A 23,516-nucleotide genomic window follows, 5' to 3' on the forward strand; every position below is an offset into this window, starting at 1 on the left:
TGAAGCTCATTGAGAGAACACCAAGGGTTTGCAGCGCTATCAAAAAAAGCAAAGGGTGGCTACTTTGAAGAATCTAAAATATAAGACATGTTTTCCGTTATTCCACACTTTTTTATTAAGTACATAATTCCATATATGTGCATTCATAGTTTTGATGCCTTCAGTGAGAATCTACAATGTAAATAGTCATGAAAATAAAGGAAATGCATTAAAGGAGGTGTGTCAAAAATTGTGGCCTGTACTGTGTGTGTGTGTGTGTGTGTGTGTGTGTGTGTGTGTGTGTGTGTGTGTGTGTGTGTGTGTGTGTGTGTGTGTGTGTGTGTGTGTGTGTGTGTGTGTGTGTGTGTGTGTGTGTGTGTGTGTGTGTATATATATATATATCTCTCATCATCATTCATTCTGGGAGCAACAGTGATCTTATTTTATGCTGCACACTGCATGAGTCTGTGGACAGCGAAAGTGAAAGTAGTGGGTTACCTCCATGAAGTTGGAGGTGTGCAGCCTGTCGCCTGCAGCTCCTAATCTAACAGCTCACTGTGGCTTCTCCTGTTGTTCCATCACTCCCTGCAATATTTTACTTTTATTTTGATCCGGAGTCAGAAATTGCCAAAAATAACCGTTTTCTTGTTTTGTAGACACATTTTTGATACACATTACATTCCCTGTGACTAGTCCATAATAAAAGTCAACTTATGTTTTGCCAATTAAATGCTTTTAATGTAACTCTGCATTAGCAGAAACTTAATACAGCATTTTCCGGGAATGTCGTACGGTGGCCGACAGGGGCAAACGCACTGCAAGTTAATGAAACACACGCAAATAGACAAAACATAAGAAAATTAAGAAAACCTCTTCATAAATTTGACAACCCATGCGCAGCATTTAGCAACCACGCTGCAAATACACATAACACAACCAAATACACAAACACTCTGCAAATACAGAAACAACGCAAAAAGAAAAGCACACAATCCCCGAAAACAAGTGCAACAAATAAACGCTGCATATTACACAACGGAAGTTCTCCAGGCCTCTAGGGGGAGCGCTAAGTGGAACAGCTTGATTTTTGACCCCACGGGGAGAGAGCGCTCCGCCTTTTTATTACCACGAGTTTACAGACACGTCTCTGCTGATTGGGTATCACCTGACACCTGAGCCAATAAACTAAAGACACCCCCACCAAACGAGAGAAAACATACCTCAAACAGAGACTTATTTACAGTATTTACAGTCTATGATCTCAAAGCAGTTCACACCGTTCCCCCTCCCTCCCCTTTGCCCCTGTCGGCCACCGTAATGTCGCCACAGGAACCCAGTTTGTAACACTGCGGTGCAACTATATCAATATTGCAAGAGCAGCACTTTCATCAGTGGGCCGTAGGCTCAATCACCATTGTGCTACCTCCTTCAGTGATAGATAGGGACTAGTAAATCTTGTATCGTTTGACTCTTCAAGGCCCCAAAATTGCAAATTGAAGTATTGACAAATAGTCACACCTAAATATTTTTTATTTGTATTTTGGTTACTTCTCAGATGACATTTGGATTTAACTAATAATAAGAATCTTTATATTGTCTGTTATCCAAAGCCCAATTTGAAACTTGACACCACAAAGGTACTATTAAATATCGACTGTCCTTATAAAACTCATTTGTAAATCCATCACTGTCTGCTTTGTTTCAATCTTCATATTGTTGTTTTCTTGTGCTTCTAACCTCAGGCATCTTGGAGGGCCATTAACCAATCCCTGTACTTTTAGACAGATGAAACATGGCCAGGGCCATCGATATTGTATGATTCATGCCTGTGGCTTAAGGTTCTAATATTTCTACCAACCCCTCTGTCTGGCAAAGTCACAGTAACTATTTATCACCCCTATGCCTATGCTGCTAAGATAGGTGTTATATAGCCTACTGCAAAATATTGTTTTTGTGTGTGTGTGTGTGTGTGTGTGTGTGTGTGTGTGACACTGATGTATGCCACACATCAAACCTCCACATTGCTTTGTCCTTGAACATGTTGCTAAAGCACTGAAGTAAAATGAAAGCAGGCTTCATTTCATCTGCTTTGAGTAAACGTAGATGAGTCAGAGCTTGTCGTATCGTTGGGATCCTGACAACATATACAATGCTTTTTTTCTTTTTCTTTTCAGGACTTAATGTTTTGTTTTTTTCTTTCCCCACAGGCATAATATCTTTTCAATTTAAGGAACATTATCGACACAAGAAACGGGACTAGGAAATGCTGAAAGTTAATAGATTTCCCATATATAACATCCAACGTGCATCAGAATGATTGATGAAGTCATGAACGCTATTAGTGAACTCGTATTTTTTACAAGGAAACAAATAGTAAGAAAATGCCTGTATTTTCTTTATGATGAAATACAGCCGGATAGGCAGCAGTCTGAAGAGGCTTTTTTTCTGAAGTGAGACAAAGTCCTGCAAACTGCCTTAACTTTTCTTCACTGTTCAGTTTGTTTTTGAATACGCACATAGTTAAAAAAAACAAAAATGCATTTCCAACTCTATCCAGTCATAGCTCAGCATCCAACAATGCTTTGAACATTTCTAATATGTCACAATATGCTGTCAGATTGTTGATATAAAAAAGAAAACAATGCCACCAATTGACAACAGCGCTCTCCTATAATACTGAAACAATTCATTCAATTTGGAGGTTGACGTTACATAATTGGAAAGCACAGATTGTTTGGTTCATAAATAAGTTTAGTTTTTCCTCATGCATCAGATGGTATTTGGTGATAAATAGACAGAGCAAAATTAATGTGTTGCCGCATCAGGAAACCCACAGAGGTTATTAATGAGATGTTGCAAATGTCCTCATTTTGATAAATGCAATAGCCGCTTAAGTTCCAACAAGTTTTTACAGCAAATCCCAGTAATGCCAAGTCTTCGAGTAGCTGACAGCCAACATCAACATCTGTCAGGTAATCCCTGATTAATGCTCACTCTAAAGCCACACTATTTAAAAATGCCAGTAGTTTTACTCCAAACACCAAATTTAACAAGATTTTTGAATCAGTACCCCCCAGATTGTAATCTGGCTGGATATTTTAGGTTGCTCTGACAGTACATAGGCCTTTTCCAACAGAAGCAAATTATTAGAGCAGACATGGTTGCAGCTAAAAAATTAATATGACTTAATTGGAAGTCTCCCCTGTCCCCATGTTTAAGGAGGTGGATTAATGAAATGCTTTCCGTGGCTAGGATGGAACAGCTTGGTTTTGGCAGGTGTTGCTTTTTGAAGGTGTGGAAACCATTTTTGGTGTTGCTTGATGGGACCTAGATGCCCGATTCGTGTGTTTGCTGCTTTGCTAGGCCCTCGATCTGAGCAGGTTTTAAACTTCTACGGGCCCTATTTTAATGATCTAAGCGCACGACGTGAAGCGCCTGGCACAGGTGCGTTTACAAATCCACTTTTTGCCTGTTTAACAGCGGAGAAAAGGGTCCGTGCGCCGGGAGCGTGGTTCAAAAGTGTTGTACTTAGTGTCTTCATTAATTCATAGGTGTTTTTTGGGCGTAACATGCAATAAACCAATTGGAGCGTCATTTCCCATTTCCTTTAAAAGCCAGGCGCGTTTTTACCTTGTTGGTCAATTGCGCGATCACTTTCCTCTGCCTCAAGATAGCAATACGCCAAGAATGCACCTGAACACACCTCCGTGTAAGACCAGCACGCCCATGGGCGCCCAGATGGTTGCAGGTTCATTTGCTATTAGAAACTGACAACTGCGTCGGTCTTAAACTAGCAAAGACACTTGTGTCAGGCTTTGCGCTGCGCCGGGTGCAACATAGGGCCCATACTCTTTTCTGGCGGCTCTCCACCTGTGTGTTTGTCTGTTTCTGTTCATTTTTTTGGTTGCTGTTTTGTGTGGTTGGTTGTGTGACTGTTGTTAAATAATTGGAAAATGAAGTAATTTAAAATAAAATAAAAAAGAAAATGCCAGTAGTTGATGCCAGTGTCCCCCTCCCCACTTCTCTCCGATACCAGAGGCAGGCTTTGAGCAGTTCCGTGTGGCAGAAAAGGCTCATGGGAGCTGGATGAAGCTCTTCCTGGAGGGCAACACCTCTGAGGTGCTTAACAACATGGGCAAAAAGGTCTTGAAGCAGTATCTGGAGGCTCTCGCTGCCATGAGCTCGGCCCTCAGCAAACAGCTGGGCAAGTACGACATGTACTCCATGATCGCAGGCATGGTGTTTGTGTTCCAGGTGAGTGCAGAGGAAGTTCATTCAAATTAGTTTTATTTATAGTAAAAAAACATAACAAGAGTTATCTCAGGACACTTTACAGATAGAGTAGGTCTAGACCACTCTCTATAATTTACAAAGACCCAACAATTCCAGTAATTCCCCCAAGAGCAAGCATTTAGTGCGACAGTGGTGAGGAAAAACTCCCTTTCAGGGAGAAACCTGGGACAGACCCAGGCTCTTGGTAGGCAGTGGCTGACGGTGCCGGTTGGGGGTGTGATGAACAGTGAAAATAATAGTCACAATAAAGATAATGGAACTATGACTAGAAATAGTAGTTCATGGTGTAGCAGGGCATTGCAGGGCGTAGCAGGGTGTAGCAAGGCACTGCAGGGCGTAGCAGGATATTCCCCTTAAGGACTCTAAAGACTGGTCGATTGGTGTCGCTGATCGGTCAGTGTTTTGTTTGTTTTTAGTGTATGGAATTTCCATGAGTGGAATTGCCATAAAAAAACAGGAAAAAAAACTTCCATAAGATGGATTGGCAATAATTACTAAAACTGCAAACTCTAAACATAACTTTAAACATGTACTGACCACTAGTCCACTGTTCATTTTTTTAAAAGGTCCTGAACACCAACATCTATTCTGGCTGATTAGATGTCTGCTCAAGTTGAAGGTGGGCTGATTAAGGTGTAATTTGTCCTAACCAAACAGGTGCAACAAAGCTAACAAGAGAGTCAGGAAGATGTCAATCAACCAGTCTAGACACACCCACACAGTCCTGGGAAAAGGTCCAATCAGCCAGATGGACTGAAAACATTTGTGTGGGTGTTCAGGGCCTTTTAATATGTTTATTGTTACTGTATGCATTATTACACCAAGGCAAATTCCTTTAGAATATGTAAACTTGCTAGTACATTTTGTGAGGAAAAGAGGGCTGAATCTCCCACCAATTGCAACAAAATATCTGACAAATGATTATTATTATTATTATTATTATTATTATTATTATATACTCTGTACCATATAAAAAGCCTAAAGCAGCCTACACATGATAGGTGGCAAACTGATTTGCGCTGTCCGTTCTATTGATTTCCAACTGATTCCCAACTATGCACTGCACTACCCCTGGCATCGCGCACCCCTCAGATTTGCCGCTTTGCGCTGCGCTCAAAGTTCAAATTATTACAACTTTGACCGAGTTGCCGCTGAGCTTTCGGAAAGTGCAACCAAATGAGATAACAGCTGTCGTTACCTAGCAACGAGAAATAGCTCCCTTGCCACCCTAGATGACGAATACCTGCAATTTGCTCTGCGCCCTACCTTGCGGTGCACAGAGAGCAAATTGCTTACAATGTGTAATGTGATCTTAAGAGATCCAAGTGGTGAAAATATTGTCTTAAAGGACAATTCCGGCATAAAATGAACCTAGGGTTTAAGTACATATGTGTACCGAGTTGAACGTTCACTGGGATATGTTTTCATGCTAATCTAATGCGTCTCTAGCTTTAAACAAGCTGCCGTAAACCGGTGGTTAGCTGCTAACGCTAGCTTTCGGGGCAGATGGTAAATCGCTATTTCTATACCACTAACAAGGCTCAAAATAGCGCCACACATCAACGGTAGCATAATGAGGGTCCCTACATGTAAACCAAAACATTGAGACACTGTAAGTGTACAGACAGTTTATTAAAAAGATAGATAATAAAGACAGTAGCGTTCATGTTTACATGCAGGCACCATCTTGGAAAACCAGTCGAACGACAAACGCTGTGCAACCAGTAACCAGTAACATAGCTCAAACACAGCGTTTGTGGTTTGACTAGTTTTCCAAGATGGCGACATGGTGACATCTGTTAGTTAAAATATTTCCCCTATTCGCTTGCAGTGTCTCCCATTCACATGGGCTGCAGTAGGAAATTGGAATTACCCATTTCAGTATTTTTTAATACTTTCCACCACTTGGCTCTCTTAGGACTTTTTATATGTTCTAGAGGAGACTTTTATGAGACTAAATCAGGTGAAAGAGTTTCTGTTGCAATATGTGAAGTCATGTTGCATAATGCCTGCACTGTTGGTAATAAATCTGATTCTGATATACTGGACAAAGCCATGCTGATGTAGGTTATTTGTGGTTGTATCAGTTGAACAAAAAAAAAAGTTGATCAAAGTTCTTCCTCTCTCTCCCTGGCCCCCCAGCTCCTGTTGGTCTTACTGCTGGCTATGCCTGAAGCCCTGAGCGGTGCCGCAGCCGTGGACCTCCCAGTCCTCCCAGCCCTGCTCTCGCTGCCTTTCTACCTCCTGTGCCTGCTGCTCGCCTCGGTGCACGTCTTGGTGTGCACGTCTACTGAGAGCTCCTGCTACTTCTGCAGCCTCTCCTGGGGTCTCGTGTTTGCTGCGGTTGCCTTCTCCTCGGCAATGTTTTGTATTCTGGTCTCTATGGCAACACGACGACTCCCCCTGGGGCCAAAGATTCACGGGAAGGTGAGTCTGTGCACCCGAATATCCCACCCCCACACGTGTACAGATTGGAACAGATGTTTGTCCTCATAGCTGTATGTGTGTGTGTGTGTGTGTGTGTGTGTGTGTGTGTGTGTGTGTGTGTGTGTGTGTGTGTGTGTGTGTGTGTGTGTGTGTGTGTGTGTGTTCTTTTTGACGTCAATATGCAGCCTAACCTGTTCACCAGTTCAGCTGGTCGGTGACTGCTTTAGAGCAGTGGTTCCCAACCTTTTTGATCTGAGATTCGCCCCACAGCCCTGTCAGATTTATTTTATTTGCATTTTATTTATTTATAATCTCGTGATATCTAAATTTATCCATATCGCCCAGCTCTAGAGCAACCGGTAGCGGTGAGAATTCATGCTGGGCAATATATCGATATTATAGCAATATCGATATATGAGGCTAGATATCGTCTTAAATTTTGGATATCGTAACATCCTGATCCTAAGATCCTGATTCCTGGTTTTAAAGGCTGTGTTACAGTAGAGTGATGTAATTTTCTGAACACACCAAACTGTTCTAGCTGTTCTATTATTTGCTTTTACCCACATAGTTATTATATCAACATAACTGATGATTATTTATCAAAAATCTCATTGTGTAAATGTTTTGTGAAAGCACCAATTGTCAACCCTACAATATCGCCACAATATCGATATCAAGGTATTTGGTATATAAAATATCGGGATATTTGATTTTCTGCATATCGCCCAGCTCTAGTGAGAATAACTTAGCGTAAGTGTGCGGCTGTGTGAGGGAAAAGCGCGAGAGAAAAAAGAGATAGAAAAGACAATGTAAAGAGAGTTAACAGTGAACAATAAAACAACTTCTCAAGACATGGTGGCTTCATCTGTTGTTAATACGGCTGTAGTCTCGCATTGCCAGACCTTCCTCCACACCACTGTGGAGGAGGGTCTGGCTAGTCCACATAGCATTCTGGGATGGGAGAAAAACGTGATCTGGTTTATTGGCATTTCTGTAAACCAATCATAGTAGTCATGGGCGGAGCAAAGCACCGGATGGAGCCACGGCGCCTCTGCAAAATAGCCTCGGGAAGGAACTTGTTTTGGTGGAACACGTGTACGTTCAAAGGTAGTTTTATCTGTGCAACAGAAAACTCAGATTGGACAGATAGTCTAGCTAGCTGTCTGGATTTACCCTGCAGAGATCTGAGGAGCAGGTAACCATAGTCCTCAGAAATCAAGTTTTAAATTCCAACACAAAGAAAGCGGAAGGTAACCGAAATCCGGCTAAAAAGAGGGACATACGGTGGAATTTTCCCAAAAATCCCAGAAGTGGAACATCGTGGATATAGACCGATACTGCCGGTAAAGTGAAGGTTGTTACCCCAGAAAGAGCATCGGCTCTGGAGTGAGTGTCTCCCCTGAGCCTGACACAGAAAAGGTGCAACAACATGGAGACTGCAGTGCACACAGAGACTGGAGTGTCACACACACACACACACACACACACACACACACACACCCACAGCACACCTTTTTGTTTCATTAAATTGCTAAATTTTTGTGGTTATGTAATCGCACAGAGTGACATTGTGATTGCAATTAGATTAATCGTGCAGCCCTAGTACCTGTTTAAACGTCCGTGTTCAGGTGTTATATATTCAGCTGATATATTCTTTTAATCAAATAATAATTTCTATATTTCTTTATTCGACCACAAGCATTCTGAGTACTACCTGGCAACAGCAGAAGTACCCATCATTGCTTTAGAGCAAAGAATATTAAAGAGACAAGTGAACAGTAATGTTAGTTTTCCATCCAAAGACAGCGGCATTCACTAAGTTGCTGCTGTTTTAAAGATAGATTATTGCTTTTATGATTTAATTATTCACATCTGCGGGTAGAGAAACATTACCTTTGAGACTACCAGAATTTATTTGAGAGAGAAGCTACTAAATCCACCGAGGCTCAGGGGGGATGGGATGGCACATTCTTGTCTATTGTACCCCCACTCTGTGATTTAGCTAAGTTAGCAAAAGTCTTTACTAATGCACCCTTAAATCACTTGAATGGCCTGTGAAACAAAGGCCTGAGAAAAAAAGTTTTAGTAGATTTTCTTGGATCTGTGAGAATTGAAAAATCACTTCACCCAAACGCAGCTGTAGAGAAATGTTTCAGCGCGTGCCCTTTTAGTCGATTTGAGACTTTGGGCACCATTTATATTAATCAAACAGTGCTTGGCTGTATGCACAGCTTACCATGTGTTTTTAATGAAGGGTTGCAGGGAGCCCTATTAGTTACTCCTTAATTAGTCTACTAGGGGTGGGAATCACCAGAGGCCTCACGATACGATATCATCCCGATACTTATGTCACGATACGATATTATTACGATTTTAAACATATTGCAATATTCTGCGATATATTGCGATGTATTACCTTTTTTCCAACTTCAGATTTTCCCCAATTTCAAATGATGTCCCGAAAAGGACAATTTTGTCAACATCTGTTTTATCTAAAAAGATAAATGTCTCTGTTTGGTCATCTCACTTAAATTTTATTGCTGCAAAATGTGATTGTCAAGCAGACAGACTGACCAACACATGTCATAAAAGATCGATACTTGGCATCTGTGTATCGAAACAGTATTGCCACGAAAAATATCGCGATACTATGCTGTATCGATTTTCCCCCCACCCCTATCGTCTACAGTATTGCACAGGAAAATGGTAAAAAAAAAAAAAAAGTAGGGAGTAGCTTTAATGTTGACATTTATAATGCAGTAATGTAACTATGAATATTTTGACATGAAGGAAAATGTGTTTTATGTTGACACATCTGGGAATCTATTTGTCATTCAATGCATTGACTGTGAGAGTTCTAGAGAGTTCAGAATTTGTTAACTGTTAATGCCAACAGCACAGCGTTGGATTTGTTACAGATGCCGCTACAGTCTGTTCTGCTGCTGCAGAAGCTTACTCTACGTCTCAGAAGTCCCGGGCTCAGTTTTCAAAATCCGTTAAAGCTGTAGTGCGTAGTTTCTGTCTCCCCCCATGAGGAATTCTAAAGAATGACAACAACACTGTCGGCACGTCCACATGATACAAGGCTTCAGTGATTGCGTACCCCCCCCCTTCTCCACACAGTTGCTAGTAGCCAAGGAGGACACGGAGGATTAAAATAACATGATGGACTCTTCAGAAGAGGTCATTATCTTCACTCGAGTTTCTGCGCGCGAAAGTCGCCGGACGCCACAATCTTCTGAACGTAGCCATACTGAGAAATCCAGAGAGAGTTGTGTGGAGCTGATAGTCTTAATTAGCTTTGTAGCAACTCATTTGGCAACGGCTTGAATGTAAAAGACGTTCATTAATATCAAAAAGTTACGCACTAAAGCTTTAAAGTCAGCTCTCATTTCTGAAACACGCTGCCGCATTCATGAACATAATCCATCATGTTAAAAACATATATTTTATATTCTTTTTTAACACGACATAAAAAAAAAAAAAAAAAAAAAAAAAAATGTTCCAGTCCAATTGAATTTGTAGAAATCATTGTGTCTCTCCAGCTAAATGGTACTCTCTGGGGTTTTGTTTGCCAAAGGAGTGTTTTACAAGTTGAGTTATTAGCTGAATTATAAAGTCATGTTAGAGAAACTGCAATGAATGTGCTGTTCAAAATGATGCCAGCCAGTGCAGCAGTAGACCATGTATTATTAAAAGAAGTGGGTCTCTAGATGGTGCCCAGTTTTTCCACTGACAGTTGTTCACTGGGCACCTACTGTAAACCAAAATAGTTCCAGGCTTCTGCTGACTCATAGAGTATACTCACTATACACTCAGGTACACCTAGCCAAAACTAATGCAGTCTAATACAACAGTCCTGCAATAAATCCTACCTTCATGACGGTTATAATGATCCATTTTTACTTAAGTTTTAGATCCAACTTGGATTTTTTTGGGTGCTATTGAACTGTATTTATATTAATAATACAGTATGTATAATGTATTTCTAAAACATTAGAACCTTTCATGAAGGGAGCATTTATTGCAGGATATTGACGAAGTTTTCATTTACGGGATAGTTCCGGTGCTGCCGGAGGATTCGCCGGATGTCCCTCAGCTTCTCCTTTCTTTGTGTTGGCATTTAAGCTCCAGTTGATTCGGGAAACAGCCTCTGAGCTTATACCGACAATCAAATAATTTGTATCTTTTTTTTTTTCTCAATTAAATTTCTCATTACACACTCGACAGCCATTTTAATTCCGGAGCTCGCCTCCCTACGTACATATGTTCCACCAGAGGCACTGTACCTGCGCCCGGCGTTTATAGCGCCGCCCCAGACAATTGTGATTGGTTTAAAGAAATGCCAATAAACCAGAGCACGTTTCTCTCCCATCCTGTAATGCTGTGTGGACTAGTCAGACCCTCCTCCTCCTCAGCGCTGTGGAGGAAGGTCTGGCAATGCAAGACTAATTGCAGTACTGTTGTATTACACTGCATTAGTTTAAAAGTGCTCTAAGTGATGTGATGCGTATTTTAGACTACAGCATTTTTCCACTAGCTGCCTGTCCCCTGAACACACTGTAAAAAAATGCGGTCTCTGAAGACGGCCCGGGCTCCACAAACGGCAACAAAAACTAACTGGCCAACCTTCCCCACAAACCATAACAAACAGTGTTCCAGCCAATAACCGACAAGAAGGAGCTGGCTGAGCCATCACTCCAGCAGCGTTAGCACGTAGGATACTTCCACAATGCGTATTCATGATTCAACTCCTTGTCGGTTATTGGCTGGAACGCTGTTTGTTATGGTTTTTGGGGCAGGTTGGCGCAGTTTGTTTTTGTTGGCGTTTGTGGAGCCTGGGCTGTCTACAGAGACCACGTTTTTTTTACAGCGTGTTCAGGGGACAGGCAGCTAGCAGATAGTGAGAAGATATTTGCTGTATGTGACAAAAAATGTTGTAGCCTAAATAATGTGTCACATCACTTAGAGCACCTTTAAGCTAGGTGGGCCTAATGAAGTGGCAGCTGAGTTTAATCTTCTTTGGCTAAGTCAGCTGACTTCTGCTGGCTCCCCAAATACATAAATTGCATGAAAATCATTTACTGATGCAACTCTTTGAGGCTTTTATTGGGCATAATATCTGTTTTTTTCATAATACAAATAGTCATGTTAAAGTTTACCTCTGTTTATTTTGTAATGATGCATTTATGGCCAAAACTATTAAAATATCAGATGTTTTTAAAATGCTTTTGAAAACAGCGGGACCTTCTGAATTCTGTAAATACAACAGACTTTCGTATGACAGAAGGAGGGTCTGACTTTACTGATATAAATTCAAACATTTACATGAGCTTTATCTTTTATCTGAATGGGAAAGCCAATATTATGTAAACACATAACTGACTTGAACTCAGTAGTAATGTAATCAGTTAGAAACTCTGTTACAAAGATATGTCATATTAGAATGAGTGACAGTTTTCAGCATTTGTCAATCAATCAATCAGATTGCTTATTTATATAGCATTTTTTATGCATAAAAGCACAAGCTATCATGTTAAATAACCAGAAAGAATTATTGATGATGTCATTAATCCTACATCACACCATTAAACCTACAACGTTGATGGACAAAGAGACTCAGCCGTCAAAAATGAAAAACTAACAAAGGGAGATACTAGTATACAGCGGGCTTAGACATACAGCTAATGGCCCGTTGTTATGGCAGTGCTTTCCATAGTTTTGGGTAGCTCAAATTTGTTTCACAAATAAATTTTTTATGTTATTTTGTCTTCCCCCTATAACAGCTATGTTGAAGCTTACTACAGCAAATAAAAGTTATTGCCAGCGATGTTAAGATCGCTCTTCTAAATGTGGGCAATCTATCAGATATATTGGGACTAGTTATTCAGAAGGTGGAAGCTTTAAGTCTTTAGTGTTTGTTTGAATTGGCCTAAAAGATAAATCCTCTTTATTCTGCACCTATTTGCTCATTATCATTTATCTGTAAAGGTTACATCTCATTTCCCTCCTGGGAACTTTGCAAAAATGCTGATAGGGCAAAATAGTCAGAAGAAATCCACTCGGGCCATTAGGTTAGGTGAAGAAATAAACTCCCATATCTATACACTGGAGCATGCGGAGGAAATGTACTGTAGATTTTTCTGTGACTCTGGCTTCCTTAAAAAAAGACTATATATAAGAATATTTTCTTTGAATTCCAATGTCACACAGATGTTTTAAAAAAAAAAAGTGCACGTAGCTCAGCTGGCAGGTAATGATTGGACTAGTAAAGAGAAGGGTGCTACCTCATCTAGCAAGCAGATTCTCAAGAAATCCCCAGACTTTGGCTCGAAAGGTAAAACAGCCAGACAGAAAGTTGTGGCTCAACTCATGTAGGTGAGCAAAAAACAAATTGTATCAACTTTTAACAAATAATGCACCAAACATGTACAAAAACTCAAAGTATTTTGAAAGATTTAGACTACACCCTTTTGTCTCTGTGAATGACAAAAAAAAAAATTATTTACTGTCCGCTATGGCTGCAACTAACAATCGATTTCTTTATTGTTTAACCTGTCATCACTTTTTTGATTTATTGACTATGGTAAAAAAAACAAAAAAAAGGTCCACACATCGAAACCCGAGTATATGAGACTCCAAAAGAACGCAGGAATTTCACCCCGTAGACCGCTGTTCGTGTCCCGTGTGAAACCAAAAGTCACTGTTGCTACGTAACGTAGCGTACTGTAGCATAGTTATGTACGTAACTTTAAAAAAGTCAACATTGACTTTTGGTTACACACGGGACACGGAAGTCCTGCGTTCTTTTGGGGGAGGCCACTTACTTATATACGTAACATGTAATGTAACAAATGTAACATACTTATTTAAACCAGATTTTATTTATTTTTTTGCCTAATCCTTACCAAATGCGACCATTTCACAGTGTTAACCACGTCTTTAAAACTGTGACCGTTACGTTTAGGCATGTAGGGAGGCTAATTTAGGAAATGCTCCTGTGGGTCGTATTAGAGGGTAGGAACAAACAACCTATGTGGAACATTCCTACATTTTCTTGTAGGAATATATTTAATTTACAATTATATAAAACAGAGAAAAGTAGCAAATCCTCACATTTTAGAGGCTGAGAATGTTTGGGACTTATTAATAGCCGATTATCAATATAGTGGTGTCAGAACTACTGTCTGTGTGTTATAATAAATTATTTATGTGTAGAAAGTAATGCAAGTTTTTATAACTTTAATGCACAATGAACAAAAAAAAAAACTACAGAAGAATTAAAGTGCTGGATTCTAATTGGCAGATCCATTTCAACCTTTCAACATTGTTTAAATTATACAGTTTCTAAAAACTTCACAACAGTATGCATTTATAGATAATAAACTAGCTGTAATCGGTCTTCAACTACAAAAGCTGTTACTTGTGTTCATGAATCCTGCTGCATATATATTTTAAATACAACTTGTAACTAGTCTTCGAGAGACCATAAAAACTAAAGTAGCATTTCAGCTGCCTTACATTGACTTGCACTTGATGTTGGAATCAATTTTAAAAAATTTTAAATTTTTAAATGTTATTGATTACTTTGAAAGCAGTATATAAATTTGTTCCATATATCGCATACATATCTTGTTCCAAAAACGGTGATTAAACATTTACAATTGTTGCCCCATCTTCATGGCCAAATTCTTAATCTCCTGTAATAACCTGTGTGAGGAAATACAATTAGTAGACTTTGTGTCCTCTTAAGTCATGACTGACAAGCTCATTTTGATATAGAGATTAGATAATTAATCTGTTTTAGTGCTACGCTATATTAGTATTGGTAATGAATTTGCAGGAAGTCCTCTGAAGACTTTTTTGATGGTAACAAATCTGCTTTTGCCAGTGTTGCATCTTTTTGGACAGTTTCCAGCAACCTTTCAATTTCCTTAAATGCTTCAAAAATTCATCCGGATTTACCATTCAGGAAATAAAGGAGGAGAATATTGTGCAACAAAGTTCCAAAATGAAGGACGGACAGGGTAAAATGAAATGATCTGAAGTTAGGTAAGGTCTTGTTAAATTATAGAACCACTTGAATCTGTGTGGATCAAAGTGCAAAGCTGCGCCTGCTTTGGCTTGACAAATGGCTGCATTATGGGCGGCATCCAAACCTTTTATTAGAGGTATCCTGATTAGTTTCTCTGCAACTGTAAGATTAAGCACACTTACTAACTCACAACTCCAACAAAAATGTGATTAGAATTCCAACTGAAAGGATTTTAATAACCTAAAGGTGAGTGTACTTCATTTAAAAAAAGGTAGTATCTATAAAGGAGATGACAAGTGGGTAATATTTGAAAAGAGAAATGCTAAGTGTAAAATACCAGCAATATTTAAAAAAAAAAACACACACCCTAACAAATATATTATTTGAGTTTCTTATATAATACAACACTTTGATAGGCTTTCTTTTTTTTGCCTGAGTGAAAATATCTTCTATTTCACATGAGAAAGCTGGAAAGTCCTATCACAGAGGGCTGAGGCTGAAAGGGTGTTTTCAAAACTGCATGATGGAAAGTCGTGAAGTAGTATGTGATAAATCATACACACGTATTAGACTCCAGAATGGTTTAATTATTTCCAGAGCCGATTCGTTTAATCAGTTTCATAGTACTTTTGCCTAAAGTCATAGAAATATGATATTGACTAGCATGCATGCAAATATTGTACCAGAGGTCCTTCAATATTTTAAGGGGGAAATGTCATCATCCTGTCATTTCACTGTGCTTTGTGATGATGCAGAGAATGCCATTGACAGGAGAAGAGGAGTAATGTCCTTTATCCATCCTCAGCAGGCTTCAGTCCCTTTTTTAATTAATGGATGTTCTGTTCTGTTGTTGTTATGCTCTTCAAATCAACAGGGGTCTCATTTATAAAACTGTGCGTAGGATCCTTACTATAAGTGTACGTACGCCCAATAGCCCAAAATGGCGTACGCCGAAAAAAAGTCAGATTTATAAAACCATGTGTACGCACACCTGTAAGCAATGTTCCCTTTATAAATCAGAGATTACCTACAAGCATGCGTAAGTGGATCAGCCTCTTATCCCGCCCTGTACACGCCCATTTTTAACCATATATAGTCAATGCAAAGCACCCTGTGAATGCTGATCAGTGTATGAATGACACTGGCAGTTGTTACACCGAATTATGATGACTGGCGGAGAAAAAGCAAAACGCTTCTCAGATGTTCAGGAATTGCTGCAAATTGAATTATAATTTCGGCCTGTTCTTGCACAGTGTATAGAACCCTGATCTATAGACTACATATATTAATAATACGTCCAAAACGGCAGGCATTACGGCACTCGGGGACAGCTTCGATATATCAGACTTATATGATAAGATTTAACAGAACTATATATTATATCCAAACAAGCCTTAATGATAAAGTTGAAGATTATATATAATATTTATTTAAAATAAACGCTTAGCTGTCTGACATTTCCTTCTGGATACAGCCGGTTTCCCGCAGAAGTGGCAAGGACCTGTATTTGTACCAGGATGGCACGGTTCTGGCGCGTTGCCCTCTCTACTGGGCCCAATTCAGTACATAGATCCAAGAGCTCAGCTTTAGAAAATCTAAATCGGCATATTATATTATTATACGCACATTTTCAGCCCCATTTTGTCTGTACGCCACGTTTATAAATGAGACCCCAACAGAAGAGCATATCCTAGCTCATTTATTGTTTCAATCAGTATCAGTCTTTCTTGATAATAGTTTTAGACATTTATTCACTTTCTGGCAGAGAGATAGATAAGAAAATTCTAATATCTGTTTGTTAATATAAATCTACAGCCAGAAGGCGGTTAGCTAAGTTTAGCACACAGTAGAAACAAGTGGGAAACGGCTAATCCACCTACCATGACATCTAAAGCTCACTCATTTACAAATAGGATTGGGCACCGAGAACTCGTTCCAACTTGGAATCGTTTCAAAAATTACAATTACAATAGAATGGTTTCTTTATTGGAATCGTTTGGAAAATTTAACATGCGCACGTTTTGGTTTCGGTAGCGGCCACGTACTTGTTGTGTTGCAGCCGCGCTCTAAAGTGTGGCTGAAAAACCCCGGTAAAACTGTAAATCACCATTAAATCAAAATTTTCCTTTTACCTGTGAAATAAGTATGTGACCGGTTTCAACTCCACCCCTCAAATCTGAATCAAGAAACAATAAGAACTGGAATCAAAAGGAGGAATTGGAATCAGAATTGTTCAAATCAAAAGAATGCCCAACCCCATTTATATATTATATATCTAGTTAGTTTATTCCATACAAAAACCGAAGTGTAAAAATGTAGTGCTGGGCTGTTTCTTGGTTACGACCAGTAACTTCCTGGAGTCCCAGGTAATTGGAACAGTCAGCAGACCCAAGTCACAAAAGTGTTCTTGAAGGTTCATAAAGAAAAAGCATGTCAGAAATATAATTTGGTTCCGGCCCAGTAAGTGACTGTAGACCTGCAGCAAAGTTTTAAAATTGATTCTCTAATTTGGTGTAATATCTGCACATGGCTTGAATTTGGGATAAGTTGTAGTTACCCAAGAGCTCTTTTCGGTACACCTGAGAAAAGACTTAAAATAGTCTAACCTGCTTGAAATGGATGCATGAATTAACTGTTTGAGATGTAATTGATTCAATATGACTGCTAATTTTAGATCTGAGTCCAAGACTTACTGTTTTACAGAAAACAATTATTTACCATAGTCATGTGGTGAAATTGAAATGAACATTTGAGTATCGTCAGTATAAGTATGGTACTTAAAGGACAAATCTGGCGCAAAATGAACCTAGGGGTTAATAACACGTGTACAGAGTCCGTTCTCTGGGATCTGTTTTCATGCTAATTGAATGTGATCAGTTTTATCGCAAACCGCTAATTAGCTTATAAAGCTAGTCGTCGGGGCACGGGTAAAGTAAAAAGAAATCACTATTTCTATAACACTACCAAGGCTCAAAATAGCACCACACTTCCACAGTAGCATAATGAGGATCCCTACACGTAAACCAAAGCATTGAGAACTTTGTAAGTGTACAGACAGAGATAGTTTATAAAGACCGTACCGTTCATGTATACATGCAGGCGCCATCTTGGGAAAACAGTCATGACCAGTCGAATGACAAACGCCGTGCAACCAGTAACATAGCTCAAGCTCAAGCATATTACCCGTGCCCCGACGACTAACTTTAGAAGTACTCGGTACACAAATGTTATTAATCCCTAGGTTCTTTTTGTGCCGGATTTGTCCTTTAATGTTATTGTTTTTAAAATTGTGTTTATAGATCGAACAGAAGGGGGCCAAGTATTGATCCTTGTGGTATTCCACATTTTCAGACCTGTTCAACAACAGTGTGTGATCAACTGTGTCAAAAGCAGCCATGAATAATAACATAATTTGAAAGAAATTGAATCAAATAATCATGATATATTGCTAAGGCATGCAAATTGCAAAGTGAAAACCAGAGAGAAATTGTATCAATTGTATATCAATAGAGTATTATTAAATTCCGATGCGTCCTAATTTCTTTCAGTAATACATCTATTACGCTTGTCTTTTATCTAGTTTGAAACAATGCCATGAACATAGATGAGTATGAAGAAGACTTGCTCAGTGAAGGAAAACACGAGGAACCCTTGCTTTTGAGATTTCATAATTTTCCAACCACTGAAGGTGAGCGAGAGGCTCAAACAGAGAGCAGTGGAGCTGGAAAAACATATTACAGCTCCCTTTGGTCTGTGACATTTGTTATCTAAAAAAACCAAAGAAGTTGTAGACATACATTAATCTTCTCCTCAATAATGATGAAAGGTAAAATGAATGAGCAGAGCCTTCTCAAACCTGAAATATGTGTGAAATAGAGAACTATATTTTGCAATAATTTTATTTAATGTGTTTATTTACTGTTCTTAAAAAAAATGGTGATTGAAAGAGTTTCATAAAGAACAACCTAGATACTTATAGTGCATGAAAATGTATGCAATCTAGAAGTTGTAGATCCTAAATTTGCCACAGTCTAGTGATACTGTTTTCCTTTATTGGAACACAACTACCAGAACTAAATATTTAAACAGGCAAATGTGTGTTAAAGCTGGTAAAAGGTATGAGACAGTCCAGTCCCACGGTGAACTGATACTGTAGCATGCAGACTGTGCAAGTACAGGCTCAGCCTCTCTTTGTCATCAAGGTGAACACAGGCTAAGATGCATGCCTGTATTTGGTAGTTGTGCTAAAATATTGCTGCTGAACTAAGAGGTTGGCTGTACTTCATTTGAACTTGCTTTGCATTGGCGATGTGCCCTCACCAAGGAACTTATAATTTGCATACAAGTATGCGATTGGACAAACCCCAATTTAAAAAATGTGACAGAAACAGTTTATGAATGACAGCTCACGGTCGCTGCCTGCTGCATCATGGCAAAAAAAAGGTATATGTTATACATACCGTAAAATGTGATGACCGATTGAATCTCATGCATTAGCAAAAGAACAGCAGTCTGGATAGAGTTTCTTTGATAACATTTGGATGTGCAAAGTATACAGTATTCATAAATAGAAAGTTTTTCTCTTGAGTTTGAAATGATGTGGGTGAGATAATAGAGCAGGTATAAGTGGTTGCAAATTGAACTGTTTTATTATGAATTACACGGATCATTTACTGAGTGTCACTAGATGAAGTTTTTCATATTGAAGTAGATTGGTATGAATCACCACAGGTCCAAATAATTATGAGTTGAAAAATTATAACTGCCAACTGATCCACAGTACAGAGGTGGGTGAGGGGGGAATAGGTTGAGTGTCTAGTCAGGCTTATGTAATTGTGATAGTTGCATATCTTGCAGTATTTGTAAATGGTATCAAGTTTGAATGGTCTTAAGTTAAATTGATTTGTTGAGGCCGCAAACTGACTCCTAAGGTTTGGAATTCAGTCAGGGTCTATTACTTTTGCACTTTTGGCTACAAACATGATAATCATCATATGGAGATCCCAGATCTCTACCAAACTCATCTGTTTCTAGGCCAAAGACCTAAAGTATCTGTCCTACCTAGCTGTTTTTCGATTTATTTGACCAGGCTGAAATGAACAGACAACAGCAAAAGAATGACCTCTTTGTCAGAAGTAACATCTTTTTCCTCCTTGCGCTTGGGCTTCTGTTTTAATGTACTTTTGTTTTCTCTCTCCTAGTCTCCATTGGGGAGCAGTGGCAGTGAGTGGTCGCTGTCGGAGTTGGACATGTTGCTGCTTGCCGGCACAGTTGGACAGACTCTCAGCTTGGCGGCCAGCAGCTTTGTAGAGGAAGAGCACCAAATCTGGTACTTCCTGCTCAACACCCTCTGCCTCGCCGTCTTCCAGGACGTCTGCCGCAAGTACTTTAGAGAGCCGAGTGGCTCTGGAGATGAAGAAGAGCCTATCCTCCCTTCCAAAGACTGTCATCCCCCTGCTCACCCCAAGGCAGAGATTTGCTCAGAGAAGTGGCTAGCGTTAGCCACACCGCCCTTCACTCTGGTCTGCTGCCGCCTGCTGCGATCACTCAATCAGACCGGGGTGCAGTGGGCTCATCTTCCCGACGTGGGACATTGGCTTAACAGGTTGGCAAAAAGCAAAACGTTTACACACGCAGAGCAGTGGTTACACATAGGGTTGGGCGATATGGAGAAAATCAAATATCACGATATCTTTGACCAAATATCTCGATATCGATACAGCAACAATATTATAGTGTTGACTATTGGTGCTTTCATAAAATATTTACACAATGAGATTTTTTTTTATAAATAATCATCAGCAATGTGGATATAATGTCTAAGTGGGTAAAGGCAGATAATAGAACAGTTAAAACAGTCTGGTAAGTTCAGAAAATGACATCACTTTTACTGTAATGCAGCCTTTAAAACCAGGAAAAGACAACACTTATGCCATATTACAAAATCTAAGACGATATCTAGTCTCATATCACGATATCGATATAATATTGATATATTGCCCAGCTCTAGTTACACATCAAGAAAAAACATTGTAAGTAGCACTCAAAATTGAGTATTAAGGCTCTATGAACAGCGAAATCTTCACAAGGTTATTTGTTCTTCTTGTGTTGTGGACTGTAATGAACATGAGGCTTTTAGCAGAGCTGAGGATTATTAGCTTTTTTTATGCAGATATGTGGGAACACGTGGGTGACAAGATAGTATAAGGACTCCTTTTAAACACAGCTATGGTCGAGGGTGAGAGGGGGGAAAAATCTGAGGTAAACTTGGGGTTTTAGTGCAAGTCCCACCGAATGAAAGTGAATAGGCTTCTTTCACTGTTTAAGTACAGACGTCAGCAGTCACATGGGGTTACAGTCATTGTGAAAAGGACGAGATACCAATTTGTCCAAAGACAGTAGCCTCGGTAGTCTCATGCACTGCAGCAACAATCTCCATTTGTCTCTCCACTTACACATGAGAGTAACGGATCAATGTAACAAGTTCCCCCCTGTTCTCTGGGGAATATTGAAGGCCATTAGGGGAAATATAGGAAAAAAATGAGGCTGGTTCAGTGTACAGGGAAATAACACTTGATAACAAAAAAAACAACGTGAATGATTTGGCCGTCACAGACATTTAAGGGTAGGTATAGGCTGTTAACATTATACAAGTCTTTTCTCCTAACAGGGAAACATTGTTAAGGTTGTTTTTCTGGCTGAAAAGCTGACAGGACCCTCCACTTAGCTTTTTCTTTTTGAAAAGATTCAAGTAGGGAAAATAGCCTTCTGTGATTGCTCAGGCTGTAGAAAATTGGCCATTTCTCAGTAAAACTGACAGATTCAGATCCATTAATATTCTGTTAACAGCAGTGGGCCGGGGATCATGGTTTGTTCTTTAACATGCAACACATTGTGGAATAGAGATGTGGATTCCGACCTTTTCCCTGTTCAGCGTTGCCCTTTCTTCCTACCTGCACTGCCTGTTGCTTGGATAATGAGATCTAGGTAGTGTTACGCCTCATCTTGTCTCAAAAGTACCCCAGCTTCCACTGCTGTCTGATCCAGCCAACTGCTAAATACAAGGCTTCAATTCAACTTTGATTTGTCCTTTGGGGTCTTATTACCTGTCTGTGCTCAGTAGCAGTGTAATTCCAAACTATATAGCCTTAAATCCAGTGAACAATTGAAGATATGTGCCTCTTTAAAGTTTAAACTACTGCTGGAGGATATGACCGACAGTCTTTCATCTCATCCAAATGTTCTCTGTTTCTCAGTAAATCGTCTACTTCAAGGTTTAAGCCGTCTTTTTTTTTATTGATCAAATTACTTAATTCACTTTTGCCAATTATATTTTATGGTACATTTACGTACAGAAAAATATTCCCCACATCTACAACGCAATTTTGCCTGAAGAATCGCAAAAAACGTTGCCTACTATTAAACTTTTAAAGACCTTAGTGGTCCGCTAATACTTGTAGGATTCTCGTAGGGTACAGATTTGATCATTGGCAAATTATCAAAGATGTTTTATCAATATTAATAAAGTTATGAATATGGTTATTAATAACTTTATCAAATCGACAAACAATCAAAACGGGGCACCACCCTGCAAGTCAGGGACCAATAATCAAACTGTGGAACAGTCTCATTTCTGTGGTAATCCTTTAAAAAGGAAATAAAGGAAGGGGTGAATCCAAGCACGGACCTGATCGACCAGCAATTATTACAACAAGTACACAAATAATCACAAGCAACTGCTAATTAAGTATAATAACATTTATTAACGTCACAATTATCAGTAGCTAATCAATAATCCTTCAATAATAAACTTATTTATCTTTTACAATATCGCAACCAAAACAAAGCAAAAACAAAGCAGCATGGACACGTCTGTGTCTGTGTGTGTGTGTGTGAGAGAGAGTGAGTGAAAAGGGAGGGGCGGTGTCGAAATGCAGTTCTAACACAAAAACTCCAAAAATGGCTACTCCTGTGAGCTGCACAAAACTATTTAGCCTCAAGAGGGCGGTAGTGGTGCAGGGTGCACGGAGAAGGGCCGAAGAAGCCGGGGGGTTGCTAGGCAACGCGCACGCTTAGCCGTTATGGTAGCTAGTTCCTGTGTTAGCTCTGTACGAACGTAAACCGATTCCACGTGGCTAAACTACAGCGTTAGCTCGGGAGCTACGCGGCTAGCCTTTGTTGTGTGTGTGTGTGTTAGTAAAAGAAGAAAGAGAAGAAGAGTAAAGAAAAGAGGCACTCTGATCTTAGTTATCGATAATGACCCGCCCCCCTCAGCTACTCCGGTCTGGACCACACGTGTAGTTAGGACAGACTGAGACTTTTGACTTACTGAGGGAAACTTTGGTCATTATAACCACTCCAGTGGCTAACAGCTGATTTTGCGATTCTATCGCAGACAGTAATTAAAACTCCGTGAAAGCAGTGATTAAGCAGGTAGCGATTACGGTTTACCAAGCTACTTAACACAACATCAACAGTACCATGATCTATTGATACATTCACAGAACAGATTAATAATCACATATGGACCCGTACATGATTAAATCAGATCACCTTAATGGCAACAAGTGGTAGCGAACCCTTTGCTCATTAATAAACACACTACTTATCTCTGCCCAGACATAAGCCTCCTTACGGTGTGTTCAGTCCGTTTGTTTCTGTCCATAGATTTCCACAGAAATGAAACAGAACGAATCCCTTGGCGCTCGTCAGCAGCCACGGAGAAACTTCCTCCAAAAAGGCAGAAAGGGGGAAGTTTAGTCGACTTTGAGAAGAAAAC

General features: G+C 39.6%; 1 protein-coding gene across 4 annotated transcripts in view; it reads left to right on the forward strand.

The window, feature by feature from the left end:
• pigg (phosphatidylinositol glycan anchor biosynthesis class G (EMM blood group)) overlaps nucleotides 1–23,516 on the forward strand; it is a 94,303-nt gene that overhangs the window by 40,963 nt on the left and 29,824 nt on the right. For all 4 annotated transcript variants that reach the window (XM_028589765.1, XM_028589766.1, XM_028589768.1 and 1 more), the window contains 3 exons: nucleotides 4,016–4,233; nucleotides 6,415–6,699; nucleotides 19,939–20,342. In XM_028589765.1, coding sequence (XP_028445566.1) covers nucleotides 4,016–4,233; nucleotides 6,415–6,699; nucleotides 19,939–20,342 — 907 coding nt within the window. The remainder of the gene's footprint in view (nucleotides 1–4,015; nucleotides 4,234–6,414; nucleotides 6,700–19,938; nucleotides 20,343–23,516) is intronic.

This window comes from Perca flavescens, chromosome 10, assembly GCF_004354835.1.
Source record: "Perca flavescens isolate YP-PL-M2 chromosome 10, PFLA_1.0, whole genome shotgun sequence".
Lineage (NCBI taxonomy): Eukaryota > Metazoa > Chordata > Actinopteri > Perciformes > Percidae > Perca > Perca flavescens.